This window comes from Urtica dioica, chromosome 11, assembly GCF_054948205.1.
Source record: "Urtica dioica subsp. dioica isolate 48M chromosome 11, U.dioica_male_clone48M_v1_H2, whole genome shotgun sequence".
Taxonomy (NCBI): domain Eukaryota; kingdom Viridiplantae; phylum Streptophyta; class Magnoliopsida; order Rosales; family Urticaceae; genus Urtica; species Urtica dioica.
In genome coordinates this window covers 23,045,352-23,063,910 of record NC_142766.1, presented here as the reverse complement: position 1 = coordinate 23,063,910, position 18,559 = coordinate 23,045,352, and the positions used below count along the sequence as shown (strand labels likewise).

At 35.4% G+C, this 18,559-nt stretch overlaps 4 protein-coding genes across 6 annotated transcripts; 3 read left to right on the top strand and 1 right to left on the bottom strand.

Moving 5' to 3' along the window:
- Positions 1-4,137: 4,137 nt before the first annotated feature.
- Positions 4,138-8,450, top strand: LOC149382604 (inactive TPR repeat-containing thioredoxin TTL3-like). Its single transcript, XM_089601517.1, has 5 exons — positions 4,138-4,943; positions 5,377-5,572; positions 5,671-5,843; positions 6,465-6,798; positions 8,219-8,450. Exons 1-5 carry the CDS (start codon positions 4,138-4,140, stop codon positions 8,381-8,383), a joined length of 1,674 nt encoding a protein of 557 aa, XP_089457643.1. The 3' UTR covers positions 8,384-8,450.
- A 1,528-nt stretch (positions 8,451-9,978) lies between these two features.
- Positions 9,979-13,024, top strand: LOC149382603 (nuclear transcription factor Y subunit A-1-like). 3 transcript variants are annotated; one of them, XM_089630029.1, is made up of 6 exons: positions 9,979-10,234; positions 11,305-11,590; positions 11,809-11,921; positions 12,027-12,098; positions 12,190-12,354; positions 12,439-13,024. In XM_089630029.1, the coding sequence occupies exons 2-6, from the start codon at positions 11,329-11,331 to the stop codon at positions 12,733-12,735; spliced, it is 909 nt and encodes a 302-aa protein (XP_089486155.1). In that variant the 5' UTR covers positions 9,979-10,234; positions 11,305-11,328; the 3' UTR covers positions 12,736-13,024. The 3 variants fall into 3 exon arrangements, with proteins under 3 accessions (XP_089486155.1, XP_089486157.1, XP_089486156.1); XM_089630031.1 differs by having other exon boundaries at positions 11,167-11,590; XM_089630030.1 differs by having other exon boundaries at positions 11,159-11,590.
- A 90-nt stretch (positions 13,025-13,114) lies between these two features.
- On the bottom strand, positions 13,115-15,379 carry LOC149382602 (translocation protein-like protein). Its single transcript, XM_089630028.1, has 5 exons — positions 15,139-15,379; positions 14,533-14,847; positions 14,233-14,434; positions 13,845-14,073; positions 13,115-13,683 (listed from the first exon to the last, which is right to left on the bottom strand). Exons 1-5 carry the CDS (start codon positions 15,235-15,237, stop codon positions 13,461-13,463), a joined length of 1,068 nt encoding a protein of 355 aa, XP_089486154.1. The 5' UTR covers positions 15,238-15,379; the 3' UTR covers positions 13,115-13,460.
- A 152-nt stretch (positions 15,380-15,531) lies between these two features.
- Positions 15,532-18,501, top strand: LOC149382601 (uncharacterized). The gene is made up of 3 exons (XM_089630032.1): positions 15,532-15,808; positions 18,021-18,119; positions 18,267-18,501. Exons 1-3 carry the CDS (start codon positions 15,607-15,609, stop codon positions 18,290-18,292), a joined length of 327 nt encoding a protein of 108 aa, XP_089486158.1. The 5' UTR covers positions 15,532-15,606; the 3' UTR covers positions 18,293-18,501.
- The last annotated feature ends 58 nt before the right edge of the window (positions 18,502-18,559 follow it).

The following is an 18,559-nucleotide window of genomic DNA, read 5'->3' as shown; positions in this document are numbered from 1 at the left end:
TGAGAATGAGCTATTAGGTGACTGGTTTAATTTCTCATTTCAAAAATTTAACGTTATGGTATATTTTGAACATTTTTAAAGTAAGGGTATTATTTTGCAGAATAATGAAATAGTGATGGTATTAATTTGTAGTTTACTATATATCATATATGCATGTCTGATCTTAAAGATGAATCACACTCACACGCTCGCACTTGCTAAAAGCTGTCATAAACAAACACACAAATTTGTTAATTAGAATTGATAATCTCGTAATATTATCTATGTTTATCTTGATGAGCTACACAGTTCTCCAAAAGTTAGCTCCGGAGTCCGGACTTAGATTAAATTATCAGCTCTACATACGAAGTGAGATTAACGACTTATTTAGGGAATGTACGGTATTAAATGAAACCTAGTTACAAATTCACACTGGTATTTCATTTCATGTGTATGATCTTATCATCCGAATATTATAATAGAAAATGGCTACTATGATTTTGCAATAATTTGACACGACATGTACATGAATTCCGATGAGAATCTAACTAAAGGTTTGCTTTTGTTGTTATCAAAATCTTTTTTTTTTTCATTTTGCTTAAAAGCTTCAACATATTAAGACAACGCAAACTTTGAAGAAGGAAAAAAAGATTCGCTATAGTTTTAAGCCATGCATATTTGTTTATGAGGTTATGGGGTCATCTTCAAAGTCCTCGATGATCACTTGGTCGTTAAATGAATATGAATATATATTGGATATATATATTAGACGGCCAATTCCGTTTAAGTAGAATCGTTGTCAATCTTTTGCTAACTTTTGAATTTTAGCCTTTGCACAAAGCTAAAGACAATGCTTTGCTACAATATTTTGGCTGTCCCAATAGCATATCAACTTATATTGAGCAAAACTAAATAGATTGCTTTGTAAACTTTAGACCAATTTAAACCATGCACAACGAAGCATAAAATTCCGGACTAAAAACTTTATGACGTAGGTTCTCATCAAACAATCTTCCCAAAAAAAATAATTTATATATAGTTTATGTTAGCAATATTATATTAATATTGACGGAAAATACAAGACAATTTGCATGGAAGAAAAATTAAACGAAAATAAAAATTACAAATAAAACCGGCTAAACCTTAGACCGGAAAAACGAATCGGAGAAGATGAAAGAAATAGTCGAGGCCCGTTAGACGGTTTCATTGAAGTTTTTTATCGCCCTCCCACGGATGCTGGAATACGTGAGCGAAAGCCTCCCAGGATACAACGACTATAGAGGCAAGCTTAGCACCAATAGGCTTGACTCTCGGCGAACTAGGACCTGTGCAAATCTACCACCAAGACAAAACAAAAGAAGAATTTATGGGGAAGAAGGAAGCTCGGGAACAGTAGGAGATTGTGTATTTCGGTGTGTTCGAATGAGAGGGCTAAGCCTCCTTTATATAGGCCAAGGCAGAGTGAGGTTACGACACACATCCTCAACCAATGTGGGACTCTTGGTATTCCACTTCCATAACAGAACATAAATGTGTTTCTCTAGCTTACTTTGAACATCAATTTCTCATTTATCCTAGGTCCGATTTTGGCAAACAAATATTCAATTTTATACCCCTCGTTACGAGGAATCCGTATCACTTGGAATTATTCAATTCCGATGAGTGGACCTCACTCAAATTATTGCCATAAATCAGCCATACACATGTAAATAAATACTCTTTATTTACTTAATTTCCAGCAGTTTATGATCCACCAAACTCCAAGAAAGTTTTTTTTATTAAATAAAAGAAAAATTGAATCCCCCATAAAAACAGTTCTGATGGGTCATTAACCTCCCACGATATAGAATCGGACAAAGAAAAAGATGTTGATCTTGCAACCTGATGAGCTACCTTATTCGCAGAGCGTTTGAGACGCATTAAAATATTATTTAGCGAAGCCTTTAATGACTTACAATAGGTTATCGACAAAAAAGATTTGTCTAAGTCATATTCCCTCGGAACCGTACATGCATCTTTTAATGCATACGGTTCAATACACCTCGCGAAAAAAAAAAGAATCAATGTATCAATGTGTAGATTCTAGTTTTTTTTAAAAAAATTAATTAAAAAAAATCGTAGCAAAAAGACCCGGTAAAAATCAATCCAGGCTTAGTGATAATCCACGATCATTCGAAATTATTTTCAAAATAAGCACGAGACCATTTTTTTTATAACTTTTATATACAATAATGCAAATAGAAGTTACCGTCGATGCCAGGAAATTGAACATAAATAAGAGTGTTTCGATACTAAAAGTAAAAAATGTACAAAGTTTCTTACGTAGGAGTCTTTTACTACGAATCTGAAGTAACAATAGGCAAATGTTATTTACCTGCATGGATTTTTTTTATCTATGTTATATTTTATGCACTTTGGATTCCTAAATTAAAAATAATAATAATAAAATTTTATTTTTATTTTTTTATGCAAAACAATCTTAAAAATCTTTTCTCAATTTAATTTTAAACACTCTTATTCATGTACAATTTTCTAGTTTGTGATCCACTGTAATTATATTAAATAAGAACAATGCATTGTAATAATGATAATTTCCAAAATATCCAAACACATAAATAAAGTTGTGTATCCCGGAATACGGTACAATAATGATCAAATTAAACCGTAACCAACATGGAAAAATTTAAAATAATGTACTATCGGAATAAGAACGAGAAGGTAGGTGATATTCCCGGAAATAGGTTTTAAAAGGAGATAGATGGATATTTATATTTCAACGCTTCACAACGAATTTCAGACCATTTTAATACAAGAGTGATACACCTGGGCTTCTGGCCTTCTCGAGCCACACTCATTTAAAAAAAATTCTGAAAGTTCCTAGAATTATACTTTATTCTTAAAACACCTTATTTTATTATTAGCTAACTTTTATAATTTTTCCTTGATCTTTACAGTTTTATTTGACTTTTTTTTTTATTGCTTACAGTTCCATTTAATTTTTTTTTATTTCTTTATAGTTTCATTAAAAATATCGGCAAAATCTTTTGTAAATAAAAACAAATGAGGTAATTACGAAATGTTATACAATTCGAGGTATTAAGGGAAGTACAAATTCAGACGAGGTGTTTATGGAACTTCCCTTTTTATATTTAGGTTTGGACTTTTTATGTATGTAGTTCTATAGGTGCCACAATCTAGTTCCCATTGGAGAATTCAAAACACACGCACAAAACATGAAGAAGAAGCATATTTATTTTTTATTTTTTTAGTGATGTTCTATAAAAATAATATATATTTATTTTTCCAAGTTTCCTCATTCCTGTTTTTTCTCTTTCTTTCGAATGTGATTTCTTTTTATTTTATGTTCATATTTTTAATTGCTACAGGATTTAATCTGAAACAGTAGTGTTAATTCATAACGTCGTATATATATATATATATATATATATATATATATATATATATATATATGTATGTATATATATACACAACTGGTTCTCATACGTGCATGGCAATGGCAAGCTAGAAGGTTATAACGACGTGCGCTCCACTTTTTGTTGTAAACTTCACGCACCAAACGTGCAACAATCAAATCTTAGATAATAATACATAAGTAATGACAATATATAAATAAAAATTAAACAAAATAAATTGATAACGTGTCCTCCTGTAAGAGTTGGTATTATTATGTGTGACTTAATTTTCTAAAAATCTAGAGATTCTAATTCCACCCAAGACCGAGTCTCTTGCCTCCAGCTAATCCCACCAAATAACCAAACAAACTCTTTCACAAAAAAAGAAAAGAAAGGAAAAAAATTCCTTTCAAAGTTCTCTGAAGTTTCCTACAAAAACAAAGAAATCTGCAAAAATAATTTTTTTTCCTTTTTTGTTTTCCTATCCAATCTGATTCTAAGAACCCTTGCTCAATCATCTCATTTAATTTATTCTCGTGATACTACAGATCGTTATTCCTTCCCAAAAACACACAGAAAATAAAATAAAGGATACAATACATCATTGCATGCAATTTATATATTTTAGTTATCATCGTTCTTTTCTTTCTAGTTTTATTAATTAATATTTATCATGGACGGTGTTTCCATAATGAATATTTCCTCCCATACAATACACTAATTCACGCATCTCATAAAAAAAAAAATGGGAGACAAGAATAGTTGCCCGGAGGAGAGAAAATCCGGCTGCGGCCTAATCACGGCGGTGTTCGGTCACCACCGCCGTACAAAAAAGTCAACGACACCATCTTCGCCGGCGGAAACGACACCGGACCACTCAAAACGACGACATGACGTGGCATTCCTCTCCCAGCCGCCGCCGCCGAAGCCCCCGCCGCCGGGTCTCCCTGCTCCGGCGACTCAGAGCGCCGCCCGGACCCAAATGCCGTCGGCGTACGTGAGCCAGGGCCGGCGGGTCCCAAAGGAGGCCCTTGGAATCTCCGGCGAGCTCGAGAGCATGCTCGTCGATCACCAACAGAAAACCGGCCGCGGAAACCTCGTCCGAGCCTCGTCGAGCAATGTCATGCTCTTCGGAAACCTAGGAAACCTCAGACAAGCGCCAACGACGACAACGACAACTACGACGACAACGTCAGCTAAAACGTCGACTCCTCCCATGTACAATAAAGGGAGGGAGAAAGTGACGTCGTCAACGACGACTACAACGACGACAACGTCGTTGTGTAGAGCGGTGTCGACGAGGATGGATCCGGAGACGCTGAAGGCGATGGGGAACGAGGATTACAAGAACGGTCGATTCGCAGAGGCTTTGGCTTTGTACGAGGCCGCGATTTCGATTGATCCGAATAAGGCGTCGTATCGGAGCAACAAGAGCGCCGCGCTCACTGCGCTCGGACGAATTCTCGATGCGGTCTTGGAGTGCCGCGAGGCCATTCGCATTGATCCTCGCTACCATCGTGCCCATCTCCGCCTCGCCACCTTGTATCTCAGGTCAAAATTTAATTCGCGGCCATTAATTAGTTTTTACCCTAATTTCGAAATTTTTCGAATGTTAATTTTTTTATTCGTAATTTTTGAAAAAAATGTGTCGAAATGCGCATTTATCAAATAAAACAAGATCATGGTTAATTTTTTTTATTTACATAAATGCCTTGTTTGTAAATACGAGTACTCTTACAATGCTTTTTAAAATAGTTGTTCTCGTTCAACTATATTGAATAGTAAGTCGAATTTCATCTCGAAATCAATTGACAATGATATTAAATTTCGTAGTACACAAGTAAAAATCTTTGAATTTTAATAAAAATGTACCATCAATCCACCGTAATAATGAAAATAATAATCGAAATTTTTTTATTCTTGTGTCGAAATAATCTCGATCAATTATACCGTAATAACAAGAATGAGAACGTGTGTGTAATAGATTGGGGGAGGCAGAGAAGGCGCGGTATCACTACCAACACGCAGGGCAAGAGGCGGACCGAGAAGACCTCGCAAAGGTCAAATCGGTCCAATCCCATCTCATAAACTGCACCGAGGCTCGCCGGTCAAGGGACTGGAACACTCTCGTCAAGGAGACACACCTCGCCATTTCATCCGGTGCCGACTCAGCCCCACAGGTAATTACTGATCATTAACGTACATTGATATAACACACATGACTGTTCGTGTGGTGATTAAATTGTGTGCTTGTTAATTGGTTGGTTTGGAAATGAAGATATATGCGTTGCAAGCCGAGGCATTGTTGAGGCTACACAGGCATCAAGATGCGGACAAAGCGCTGAGCAGTGGACCAAAGTTCGAGGTTGATAGTTGCACTAAATTCCTTGGCCCTATCGCCAACGCTAATTTGCTTGTCACCACAGCTCAAGTTCACATGGCCGTTGGGAGGTACGTATACACTAACCCACAATTTGAACCAAAGGAGTGTTATTTGATTTTTTTTTTCTTCCCCAAAAGGAGTAAATATGAAAAAGACTATGTAATTTTAGGTTAAAATATAAAAATAACATAAATATGGATAAAAAAAAATGAGATTTTTAAAAGTATGGAGGGGTCCTTACTTACCTCCTCCATCCTTCTATCGAAGTAATTTTTTTTTTTTTTTCGTGACTTGAACTCATCTCCTTACTTGGGATGGAAGTAAGTATATGCCCTGATTTTATTAAATTTTGAGCCTAAATTTATATATTATTTTAATGTTTGTCTATTTTTATTTTTTTTCTTTTACTCTCGTGATTTTTTAATTTTTTAATGCTTACTATCGAGCTACTCCCTCTCCAATTGTAAAAAAAATATATAAACATTTAATATATATCTTTTTAACATATAATAAAAATACAAGGAAGATCAAATTCATATTTACTATCCTTATATTCGTCGAATTCGGGATCAATAGAGATCATCAACATCGAAGGAAATACAATATAAATTTAGTAAAATTACAAAATTAAGTAAATTAATGACACTATTATGATATAGTATATAATGATCAAATGTATGTATGTATAGGTTTGATGAGGCGGTGGAGGCAGCGGGGCGGGCGAGTAGGTTGGATCCGAATAGTAGGGAGGCGGGGGTGGTGGCTCGAAAGGCTCGAGCGGTGGCAGCGACGAGGGCGAAGGGGAACGAGTTGTTCAAAGCGGGAAAATGGTCAGAGGCGTGCGTGGCGTACGGTGAAGGGCTCGAGCACGACCCTTACAACTCGGTTTTGTTGTGCAATCGCGCGGCTTGCCGGTCCAAGCTCGGCCAACTCGAGAAAGCACTCGACGATTGCACCGCCGCTCTCAATCTCCGACCCTCTTACACTAAGGCTAGGTTTAGAAGAGCCGATTGCAATGCTAAGGTACATTTTTTACGAATTAAATTCATCGTTTTTTTTATTTTATCTATTTTGCGAGTGTCATTTTGGTCTCTGAATACTAATTTAGACTTCTTTAATAATAAAAAAAGGGGTTAAAATGAGATCCTAACACCTAAACACTCCGAAATTGTATCTATATATATTAGGATCTTATTCTAACACTCTAATTATTTAGTGGTTATATACTCACGTTGTAATTTAGTTAGAAAACGAGTCCGTTATATTTAAATTGACTAAGATATGTTTTAAGCTTGTTAGGTGACACATTACATTAAAAGAGTAGGATTACCTTTCACTATATGGAAAAGACTATAATGCTTTAAAACCTATGATTCAAAATTAGTTACATGTGGTCCAAAAGAACACGTATCAAATGGACAAATTGGGTTAATGAGCCTAATTATTTCTCTACGTGACAACAAAACCTAGGAGTCATTAAAATTATATATATGTTTCTCCCAAGGATTCCTCGTACGAGTAAAAGAACTCACGAAAAATAAAATGATGTATAGCTCTTTTCTTTTTACACACAAAAAGAAACACATAAGCTTAGAGTTGGTATATGTTGGTTTTGACATATTTATTTTTGTCGTTTTAATAGTATGATGACGCGTATGGACACTAACTTTTGTTTCTCTTTCAAAATTAATAAATTCTCAGTGACTCATCAAAACTTTTTTCGAGACACGTATAGAAAGAAAAACGATGCACCGAATAAGGACAAAAGACATGGATTATGCTTTTATGTGGGTTGCTTAGTCAAAGAAAAACAAAAGTCGTGACTCGTGGGCGTAGCGTCATATAACACATTAATTATTGGGAAAATATCAAGAGTATCCTTGTGTTTAATCGAAATGCGAGATTTATCCCTTCTATTTCTAGAAATATCAGACATATCCCTCCAGTTTAATTTAAATGACATATACATCCCCTAAAAAAATGTTATATTACAAATATCACCGTTTTTCGTTTATTTTTTACAAAAAAAAAATTTTGAAATCCCCTAAATACCCTTAATGAAATAATTTTTTTATCTTCTATTCTATGTAAAAAAAAAAAATTAAAAAATTTCTTTATAAAAAAGTTAAGGTTTTTTTTATAAAGAGAGATTTTGATTTTTTTTTAATAAAATAGTAAATAAATATTTATTCTATTAAGGGTATTTTGAGGAGTTCAAATTATTTTTTTGTAAAAAATAAACGAAAAGGGTGATATTTGTAATATAACATTTTTTAGGGGAGGTATATGTCATTTATATTAAACTGAAGGGATATGTCTGATATTTCTAAAAATAGAGGGGATAAATCTCGCATTTCGATTAAACATGAGGGATAATCTAGATATTTTCCCTTAATTATATATAAAGATAACAAATTATTATTTTTTTAATTTTTATATGCAGTTAGAAAGATGGGAAATATCAATAATGGACTACGAGGTATTGTTGCAAGAGAAGCCTGATTACGAAGAAGCTCAGCGAGCCCTGTCCGAGGCCCGAGCCCAACTCGCCAAACAAACGGCCCATTACCGCGACGGAGCTATTACCTCCGATGATGACTCATCATAGTGTAAACCTCAATTCATTTTATTCCGAGGAAAACAAAGAGAGTAAAAAAAAAACAAATTAAAATATATGTAATACACACTTTACAAAAATATTTTATTCATTTTTGTTTCTTTCTATCGTGGATAGGTTATTTGCTGAACTTTTTTTTTTTTTTTTTTTTTTTTTAATTCTTCTTATAATTAAGCTGTATATATTAATTTAATAGCAATGACGTGTTATGGACCGTGTTTGATTTAAGTTATTAAGCTTGTTTTTAGTTTTTTCTAAAAATTCAAATATTTTAAAATTGTCTGATAATATAGCTTTTATCAAAAGTTGAAAAGTGTTTTTGTAAAATATAGACAAAAATGGAGAAGCAAAATTTTCGCAACTTTTAAGAAAATCAATTTTTTTTAGATGTGAAATCTAAAAGCATTTTTTTTTAATACAGTTATGACTTATGAAAAATAAAAGGTGATCAAAATTAAACCGAGTTATTATAAATAAATAAAGGGTAAAATGGTATGAAGTAGTCAATTCAAACTATGACTTTTGCAAAATAGTCATAATTTCATTAGGTATAACAAAATAGCCAATTGAGAGTACTATGACTTTTAATTCTGTCTCGATTAATTTTAATCCAGTTTTCATAAAGCTTACATTCTGTCTTTATAGTTCGTTGGGATTAAATTAATCCAGCCTAAATTAATCTTACTTAGGCTAGTTTATTTATAGTTGTAAAACTATGGTTATTTTGCAAAAACTTAAGTTTTATTTGACTATATAGCCGTTTGACCCTAAATAAAGAGTCTCAATAATCTAGTACCTCGTAACAAATCTTAATTAGGGGCTAAGATAAAGTACGTCATAGCACGATCATGATTCGCTATACAATGTGGAATAGTAAATTATAATTACACCTCATCATGATTTAATATTAACTATTGAAGAATAATCCTTTTTAACGGCATAATTTGGCCTACTAAAAAAAAAAAAAAAACGGCATAATTAGGCAGCAAAGAATATCAAGATGAGTTCGTAGTCGTACGATATCTAAAGGTCAAGACAAGAAATGACTCAAAAATTTCCCCACAAATTTTTTTTTTTCTTATTCGCTCAATTTCCCAAACAAACAAAAGTATCATAATAAAAAGTTAATAAACAACGAATAAAGAAATGAGTGGAAAACTGTTCTCATCAGAATTGTGACACGTGGCTTAAACGCTGGCGTCTAGCTAGAAGAGTGGTCCCCACAGAAGGAGCCACGCGTTTGCCGGGCTTCGCCAGTCAAGTGCGTGTCACGTGGGCCTTTGATATTTCACCAATATAATTATAATAATAAAAATTAATAATAAAAGAGTTCTGATATTCTCACCCGCTAGATGGTTCGGACAACCGGAAACCGGCAGTGACCGGTCTCCGTAACCCTACACGTTCCATCCCCCAACCAACAGCCTTTATACCGGGCAAGGAGGTCGCCGATCCCTAGGCGTCGACGTGGCACGTGGCGTTACGTCTGTGGAGCCAAAATAGGTGACGTAATCATGGCCTCGAATGTGGAATTTTTGTAGAGCTCCTATTAATCTTTAAGCTTTAACTCGCTCAGCCTCAGAGCCTCTAATTTATATGATATTATATTTTATTTGATATTCATACCCTATGATATATGATGTGCTTTATTTAGTCATAACTGTCATATATACATAATACACATATAACACATACCAGTGATTGAGAGACAAATAATTATATAGAAATCGCAGAGAAATTTGATTGACTCGTTTTCTTTTTCAATTCTTCGCTCTCGGATTCTTAGAGCAGCATAAAAAAAAGGCGTTGTTTCTTATTGGTTCATATTTTCGTTGACATCAAGTAAGTCCTCTCTCTCTCTCTCTCTTAGATTTTTCCTCTTTCTATTTTCGAAAATTCTTTCTAATTTGGGTTTCTTTGATTACTGTTTTTCTTTTTCTTTTCTCTCTCGTTGATTGAGAGAAATTAGAAAATTTCTATTTGAATTCTAGGGTTTTGATAGTTATGTTGAGTTTGGTTTGGATTCACTCCTTCTTTCTGCATGAGTGAAATTCCTATTGAGAACTGGGGTTTTACTCTTTCTCGATAAACTTTAGCATTTCGGTTGCGAATTGAAGCTCGGATCGTTGTGGCGATGATGAACTTCAGTTAATTTTTTGTGTTAATTTCCCGAGAAACGCGAAGAAAGTGAATACGTGTGTATCAAGTTTTGACTTATTTTATTGTAAACATTCCGACTGTTTTGGCATGTTTAGTTTCACGGCTGGTTTGGAAATTCGGCGTAAAGCTGGACATGAAACATTTTGCAACTTGCAAGTGTCTTTTTGAATATATTTAGGGATTTTGGGCTCTGTAAGCGTGTTGAATCCTGGTTCAAAATGGTCTAAGAGTCTCGACATGTGTGCCCTTCGCTGGTTTCAATTGCCAAGATAACGAGGACACATATTAATGAAGAATAAACTCTGCCTAATTTCCAATAGGAAGTTCAATTCTCAATATGGACGATTTCCAGTAAGCAATAGGGCGTGACTTGTAAAATGAAGCTTAAGCTCATGAACACCAATTCAAGTTCCAAACTTTGTTGAAATTATGTGCTTTTATAGCCGGAACTGGTCATTTGCTTAAAAACATGCAGATTTAAACCAGTCATTTTGAGTTAATATGAACAATTTTTTTACCCCGCCTTCGCTGGTTTTGTACCTATGCTCACTTTGTTTACTTGTGTTTTGGTAATTCTGTTTCTTCTTTTTTTGTTATTTACTCAAGATTTTTAGGGAAACTAGCGAAAGGAAATAGAACAAAGCTGGAAAGGAAAGAAGGAAAAAAAAAAAAAACGCTAATTGTTCTTGTACTTGAGTCGGCTTGGCTTGCGTAGTTTCGTATTTTGATCCCACTTCTTTGGTGATTTGTAGCCGTCTGAAGGGAATTGGCAAAAAATGCGACCGGAGTCCCAGAACAAGGATCAACTCGAGCTTGATTCTCATGCTGTTCCACCAAATAATGTTTATTCCGAGCCTTGGTGGCGCAACGGTGGGTATAATCCCGTCTCTCTGCCTTTGCCCGTTGCAAACGCATCCAATTCATCTTCCTTAGAATGCCCGAACGATGCCTCGGAATCCAATGAGGACCAATCCTTGTCTGATGAAGATGATGACGATATCGCTAAAGATTCACATTCTGGCGCTTCTCCACGCCCAGGTATTTTACAATGTCTTTTCCTGCTAAGTTTGTACCAGTTTTCGCAACCTGGCCGTAGTGGTGCATAAACAGAAACCGAACGCCTCTAATTTGACAAAACTTTGGTAATAAAATGATTAGTAAATTGTTTAGGGATAGAACTAGTATTATTATTTGTCGTCAGTCTGTCGTATTTTGCTTGAATACAAAAGAATGTACTTTGCATTAAATGTGACCAGGTAACTATGTGCAAGAGCACCAAATCGGGCATCACGTTTCATCTGCCATTCCAGCTGGCAACGGCGAAGCCCTTGCACATCCTCCACACCTTGAACTTGTGGGTCACTCGATTGTAAGCGAGCCATTTGCCTCGTTAAATCAACGTGTTCTCTGCGTCTAATTTTGCGTAAATGAACTGTGTAAGAAGTGTTCTGTTTTTCTTGTATATGTATTGCAGGCATGCACATCTAATCCGTACCAGGATCCGTATTATGGAGGAATGATGGCAGCTTATGGTCACCAGCCAATGGTGAGTATCTATATATGTACTGAGCAATACTGTTAATCCAATATTTGCTTACTAGTATAAAGTAAATCGCTCGTCTAATAATGTCTATCAGGGTTATTCTCCTTTTTTTGGCATGCCTCAAGCTCGAATGGCCTTGCCTCTGGAGATGGCTCAGGAGCCCGTGTACGTGAACGCGAAGCAATACCAAGGGATCCTTAGGCGAAGGCAAGCCCGTGCCAAGGCAGAGCTGGAGAGGAAGCTCATAAAAAGTAGAAAGGTACAACGGGAGTATTTACGAATTATCAAATTTTTTTTTTTACTCGCTGAATTTACTGTACTCAAATGCTGGTTTGGTTCTCAGCCGTATCTCCATGAATCTCGGCACCAACACGCGATGAGAAGGGCAAGGGGTACCGGAGGACGCTTTGCAAAGAAGACGAAAGGCGAATCATCCAACGGCGGCGGAGACGAAAAGGAGAGAGGCGAGCGGGCCCACATGTCGTGTTCCGAGGAGTCGAACGAGGCGTGGGATTCTTCCGGAAGAAAAGGGTGCGGAAGCGGGAATGGTTGCTTCACGAGCGAGAGGGCCGAAGAAGGTGACTGTTCCGCGCACCAGCGCGAGAGGCTCACGGCTCACCGCCGCCTTGCGATACAGTGATGATGATCCAACGGACTCCGATGCGGCAATTCATTCTTGGCTCTTCCTTTTGTGGTGTGGTTACTCTCTCTTCTGCTAAAAGCACTTCCTCTCTGGTTGTCTTTTTTTTTGTTTTTTTGTACAGTGGGATAAATTATGGTAGAAATCAAATGTTTGATACCAGCACACAGCATAATTGTTGTTTTTAATTTTAGCTCGTGTTTGGGTTGGTTTTGAAGACTCTGAATGAAAGGTGTGAACTTGAATCATCTGTTTGAACGGCAATGGTGTTTTGAGTTATAAATGGAAACTTTTGCCTTGTTCTTGGGGAAGAAAGAGTTTGACATTTTTTTTAAATGGGGTCAAGAGCTCTTTGGCGTTTTCGAATGATAATAAATGGTCACAAAGGTCAATGCTTCACACATCAATCGTTCGTTCTAAATATAATTATAAGATAAATTCAGGCATTTAATGTTATAAACCTCGCCCAAAACCCTCGAACCGTATTACATTATTCCTTCCGAGGCAAATTCCATAGACTTGTATCGTAAACAAAAATATCTATATAAAAATAAAACATTGATTTGCAACCGAATGGTTTTTACTATCCAAATCGGCTACATAATGGTTTACACTCAATAATAAAGATAAGAACATATGGCTCATAGTCCATCAACAGGTGGGACAAGGACAACCTTTCTGATCAATTTTTTTTCAATCTCTGTCTCTGTCTCTTTCTCTTTCTTTCAATCTCGATGTGTGTGTTGATCGGCTTCTTCATCGGAGCTCTCAGCGGCTTCTGCTTCTGCTTCTTGGTGCTCAGCGGCCATTTTATCATCTTGACCCGTAGAATTACCATCAGCCTCGGTCACGTTAACTATATTTTGTTTCTCCATCATCCCCGACAAGGCCAACGTCGGAGACCACTCGAGAACGTCGTCGATTATATTCGACACTCGCTTTTGATACCTGAACAATTGATTAACAAGCAACACCGAAAACAGCATTTAGATTCTTCATAAACTAGGGCCTCATCTAAAAGCTTCAATCTTTATTTCTTTTTCTTTTTTTTTCTTTTTTTTTTCTTTCCTAGATAACATGGAAGTAAAAAAGCAGTCAAAACTAGTTACCTGGCTCTGGCAGCCTCGTCGGGAGCGTGGTGCCTGAGGACCAATATGACGACCACTGCGATCAGAGCATAGAAAAGCCTGGTCGTCCACTTGGGTCGCTCCTCCTCGTCCTTCTTCGGACAGAATCGGAACAATTCTCGCAGTGTCGCTTCCTCCGCGAGAATGTTTGGGAAGAACCACACGCGCTTCCCAATGGCAATGTAAAGAAGACCAAACGCCGTAGCCCTCACTGCAAACACGAGGTAAAACATCTCATCACGTAACACATATATATCACACCAAAAGTTACCAGGCATAACAGAGAAACCATAATAGAGTCGGATAAAAGCCATCGTGAAAGCCAATCAAACCAACAAAGTACAGGTACAACTGGCAAACGAGAACTTACACAAGAGAAGCGACAGGAAAACTAGAAGAAGCCCGGCACAAGAGTAGAGTATAACTAGCTTGCACCGATGAGGATACACGGGAAACAAGCAAATCGCCAGTGTCAAAACCGGCCAGCAAAACGAGAGAAGCGTTTGCCATAGAGGCCTTCTCTTGACAAACGTCCAAGCGTAGAACGCATCGGTATCAGAAAACACTTGCTCCTGCAAATAAGTTGTGCTCGCATTTTAACCAATGAATAAAGCCTATAATGTTCCAAGTCAAAAAAAATATGACAAAGGGTTATGCTTTTGGGACATACAGAGAAGATCTCCAAGTTGGCAGGCCACGTGGAGAGCTTCTTCTTGCCGGGACGGAGGGTTTTGACGACGCGGTCGCAGCGGACGAGAAGGTTCTTCCTCAGCAGAGCGTTGGCGATTTCGTCGGCCTCCGGATCCGAGTCGTACTCGAGAACCTCTTTGAGCTCGGCGTTTTTCCTCATGAAGGAAGCGAAATCCTTTCCTCTGAAATACTCGACCCGAGTCTCCTGTAACACAGCCCATCTCGATTCAAGCCCTTTGTGGTCTCTCACCTTCTCTGCGAACACCTGAAACTTGTCTTTCTTCCCAGATTGCTTCTGAACCAACCAACCACCAAAAAATCCCCCAATAATTAAATTAAGAAAAAAAAAATTAAGACGATACTTGTTTGCATTGATTACCGGAAATTAAAAATTCGAAACAACATGCTAAGCTTCACTTGATCAAATTCACGAAAACCGAGTACGTATAGATAGATATATCCACACACACTCAAATTGAATTGCTTTCGCGTTGCATGTTATATGAAACCCTAGATCAGACCGTCGATATCAATAATCAATTTAATATCAGAAAGCAAAATAGAGAGAGCGAGGGCCGAGACAAACCCTAGGAGGAGTCTCGGAGTTGGAATCTCTGCCGCCATTTTGAACCGCTCCGGTGGATCTCCGGACTCTCTTCTTCTCTGAAGCACCAGATTTCTTCATTTCTCTCTCCGATTCTCTGTTTTTCCGTTGATTTTTTTTTTTTTTCTTTTTTCTGTTCAGTTTCACTTTCTCAATCCCATTTGATATGTTCGATTAAAAGTTTGCATTTTTATTTTTCCTTTTATTTCCAAGACACAAAATAAATAAATAAACACACACGACGATGCAAGTACTAATGACGTGGCAACGGCATGTCGACGCACCATTTACCGATTGCCGCGTGGAAATACATGGGACCCACGTGGCATAGGACTAAAGATATTCCCGTTTCCAAACAGAGCCATATTTTTTTTGCCTATCGTGTGTGGCTTTGTTCGTTTTATCATCTTCTTCTTCTCATTTAGATTGCATTCACAGCCAAGAGACCATATGGTGTGTGTGAATCGGCCAATTTGTTTGGCTTTCGAAGGTAAATATGTTGTTTCAAATAAGGGAAAAAGAAGATTATTGTTTAGGTCAGAGAAGAGGGAGTTTGAGGTTGACCAAGACAAGGCTAAAGAAGCACTCAAACAGCTTGACCAAGAACTCAAAACCATCTCTCAAACACAAATACGATCTCCCAAGATTAGAGGTACGTTTTCTTCTTCATTTCCCTTGCTTCAATAAAGTGCTTTATCATAATTTATGCTTAGACTTGCCCATAATTTAACTTTTAAAAGGCATTAATAGACTTCCCCATAATTTTTTTTATTTAAATTTTGTCACCTTTAAGATCTCATATATTGTCTTAGCCCGTAATTATTGTATTTAACGGTTTAATAAACTTTGTCTCAGGATTGTGGAAATAGTTGAAAGTAACTATTTTTCGTGATTTTTTTTTTCAATATTAACCGTTGAACTTTTTAATTTTTATAAATAACCGTTTTTAACAATCGTTAACCAAATTTCAATATCATATAATCAGATTTCAATACATGTTGATCATATTTGGGAAAATATATGTAGTATCTCTCGTGTTTAATCAAAATGCGAGATTTATCCTCTCTATTTTTAGAAATATCATATATATCTCTTCAGTTTAATATAAATGACATATACCTCTCTTAAAAAAATGTTAAATTACAAATATCTCCCTTTTCGTTTATTTTTTACAAAAAAAATAATTTGAACTTCCCAAAATACCCTTAATAGAATAAATATTTATTTACTATTTTATTAAAAAAAAAATCAAAATCTCTCTTTATAAAAAAATTCCTTAACTTTTTATAAAGAAATTTTTTAATTTAATTTTTTTTTGTATAGAATAAAAAATAAAAAATTATTTCATTAAGGATATTTTGAGGAGTTCAAATTATTTTTTTGTAAAAAATAAACGAAAAAATGGTGATATTTGTAATATAACATTTTTTAGGGGATGTATATGCCATTTATATTAAACTGAAGGGATATGTTTGATATTTCTAAAAATAGAGGGGATAAATCTCGCATTTCGATTAAAAACGAGGGATACTCGTGATATTTTCCCATCATATTTTAATGAAAGTTAAGCAGATTTTAATAGTTGTTGACTAGATTTCAATAATCATATTTTAATAATAATTAATCATATTTCAATAGTTGTTGATCATATATCAATAATTGGTGATCAAATTTCAATAATGGTAGACTAAATTTATGAAACATGATGATATTTTTGTTTGAAAAAAAAGAGAAACGATTACTAGTAAAAATTTTCGAAAATATGAATGAAATTATGAAAAACGACATATGTTTTAGGTTACTTATAAAATTTTCCCCGTTTCCCAAAGTATTGGAGAAAATATTTGAAAATATATATACAAAATTAAATTATATAAATAACTCAAATTAATACGAATTTACTATAAGTGAATCGTTTACTATAATTATATAAAACAATAAACTCAACCGATTAAATTTATTTTAGACCCCTTCAAATATATCTCTTTATTGACTTATTAGTTCAACAAAAGTTTTTCGATTAAATTTATTTTAAACCCCTTGAAGTAGAATTACTAAGTCTCTAATAGTTTAATCTGAGTGGCCAAGACCAAGCCTTCAAATAAAAGTGGACATTCGAAATTGGACAAAGACTAAAATTTTGTTATGTTCACATATTGGTATTGCTTCGCGGAACGGGAATTTCATACTGTTGATTGAAGAATATATATGTATATATATATTTTAATAGAAAAAAAAATACTATTTTGATTTTTCTTATTACATGAATAGTACTTAAATTAACCGGAATGGAACGTTCCATCACGGTCGGAATTTCAACGCTATTGAAACCAAATGCCAAAACCTCCCACACAAAGAGTTAGAGCTCTCCTCACAAAATCTCGAGATTGCATGGCCTTTTGACATACTTCATGAGTTGGTGTGCTCAAGATTTAAGGACACCAAATAAAGAAACTAAAATACAACCCTTAATCAAAGACAGTACATAATTAAATAAGAAAACACTTTGCAAGGCCAATTAGGCCTCAAATTGTTTATGGTGCCTTTGTCATTACCTACCATAGATATTCCTCATATTACTTACGAAATTTGGCTAGAAGCTATGAAACCCACCATATGGCTCCTTTTTTATTCTTCAACGCCCAAAAATTATATTTATCGGAGTTCAAAAGTTATTCTTTATAATTTGTATTTAAATATTCAATGTACTTTATGATATACCAATGCATAATAATTAAGTAGATTATAATTTGTATTTGAAATGTGTTTTCAAGAATTACATCTACTTTGGATAACAATAAAAGTGTAAGAATTACCTTATTATAACCTTAATAATAACGTTTTTTTTTATTTGAATGGTGTAGCTTCCGACGTGAAACTTGCAAACCCTTTAACGAGAGAACAAGTGGTGCTCAAAGACGACGTGCCTGAATTTTCACCATCGTTTTTAGCTTACACAGCCGGTGCTCTCATTATCCTCACAATATTTTACAATGTCTTCTTTATTACCGTTATTAAACCCTCCGTGGACCCGCCGATGAACCCTCAGATCTCAGCCGTCAATACCCAAATCGAAGAATAATTTTTTTCTTTTCTTTTTGTGAATTTAGAAATCGCTATCATGGAAAGTATGTGACCAAACTAAGCAAAGATTTTGAGAGGTGGTGGTGGTTGCTTGTGAGTCCCTCCATGTCAAAACACAATAAATGAAATGGTTTGAAAAGGAGACCATGAAAACGGAAAACTTGTATTCTCATATTAATGTATATATACGGCACTCGAGACTTTATTGCTTTCAATTTTGTGGCTAACTTGTTATTTATTAATTAACGGTTGAAATGCTCTCATGATCATTTTCTTTGCTTATTGTTTTTGTATTACCACCCTATCTTGTTTAGCGCAT

Bases quoted from the DNA above. Each gene is read 5' to 3' on its own strand.
- LOC149382602 (XM_089630028.1), bottom strand. From the start codon at position 15,237: ATGAAGAAATCTGGTGCTTCAGAGAAGAAGAGAGTCCGGAGATCCACC. The intron at 14,848-15,138 runs GTTTGTCTCGGC...TGGTTGGTTCAG, and splicing joins ACTCCGAGACTCCTCCTAGG to AAGCAATCTGGGAAGAAAGA. The intron at 14,435-14,532 runs GTATGTCCCAAA...ACTTATTTGCAG, and splicing joins CCAACTTGGAGATCTTCTCT to GAGCAAGTGTTTTCTGATAC.
- LOC149382603 (XM_089630029.1), top strand. From the start codon at position 11,329: ATGCGACCGGAGTCCCAGAACAAGGATCAACTCGAGCTTGATTCTCAT. The intron at 11,922-12,026 runs GTAAGCGAGCCA...TATGTATTGCAG, and splicing joins AACTTGTGGGTCACTCGATT to GCATGCACATCTAATCCGTA. The intron at 12,355-12,438 runs GTACAACGGGAG...TTTGGTTCTCAG, and splicing joins AGCTCATAAAAAGTAGAAAG to CCGTATCTCCATGAATCTCG.
- LOC149382604 (XM_089601517.1), top strand. From the start codon at position 4,138: ATGGGAGACAAGAATAGTTGCCCGGAGGAGAGAAAATCCGGCTGCGGC. The intron at 4,944-5,376 runs GTCAAAATTTAA...TGTGTGTAATAG, and splicing joins CTCGCCACCTTGTATCTCAG to ATTGGGGGAGGCAGAGAAGG. The intron at 5,844-6,464 runs GTACGTATACAC...ATGTATGTATAG, and splicing joins GTTCACATGGCCGTTGGGAG to GTTTGATGAGGCGGTGGAGG.
- LOC149382601 (XM_089630032.1), top strand. From the start codon at position 15,607: ATGGTGTGTGTGAATCGGCCAATTTGTTTGGCTTTCGAAGGTAAATAT. The intron at 15,809-18,020 runs GTACGTTTTCTT...TGAATGGTGTAG, and splicing joins ACGATCTCCCAAGATTAGAG to CTTCCGACGTGAAACTTGCA. The intron at 18,120-18,266 runs GTGCTCTCATTA...TTGTGAATTTAG, and splicing joins GTTTTTAGCTTACACAGCCG to AAATCGCTATCATGGAAAGT.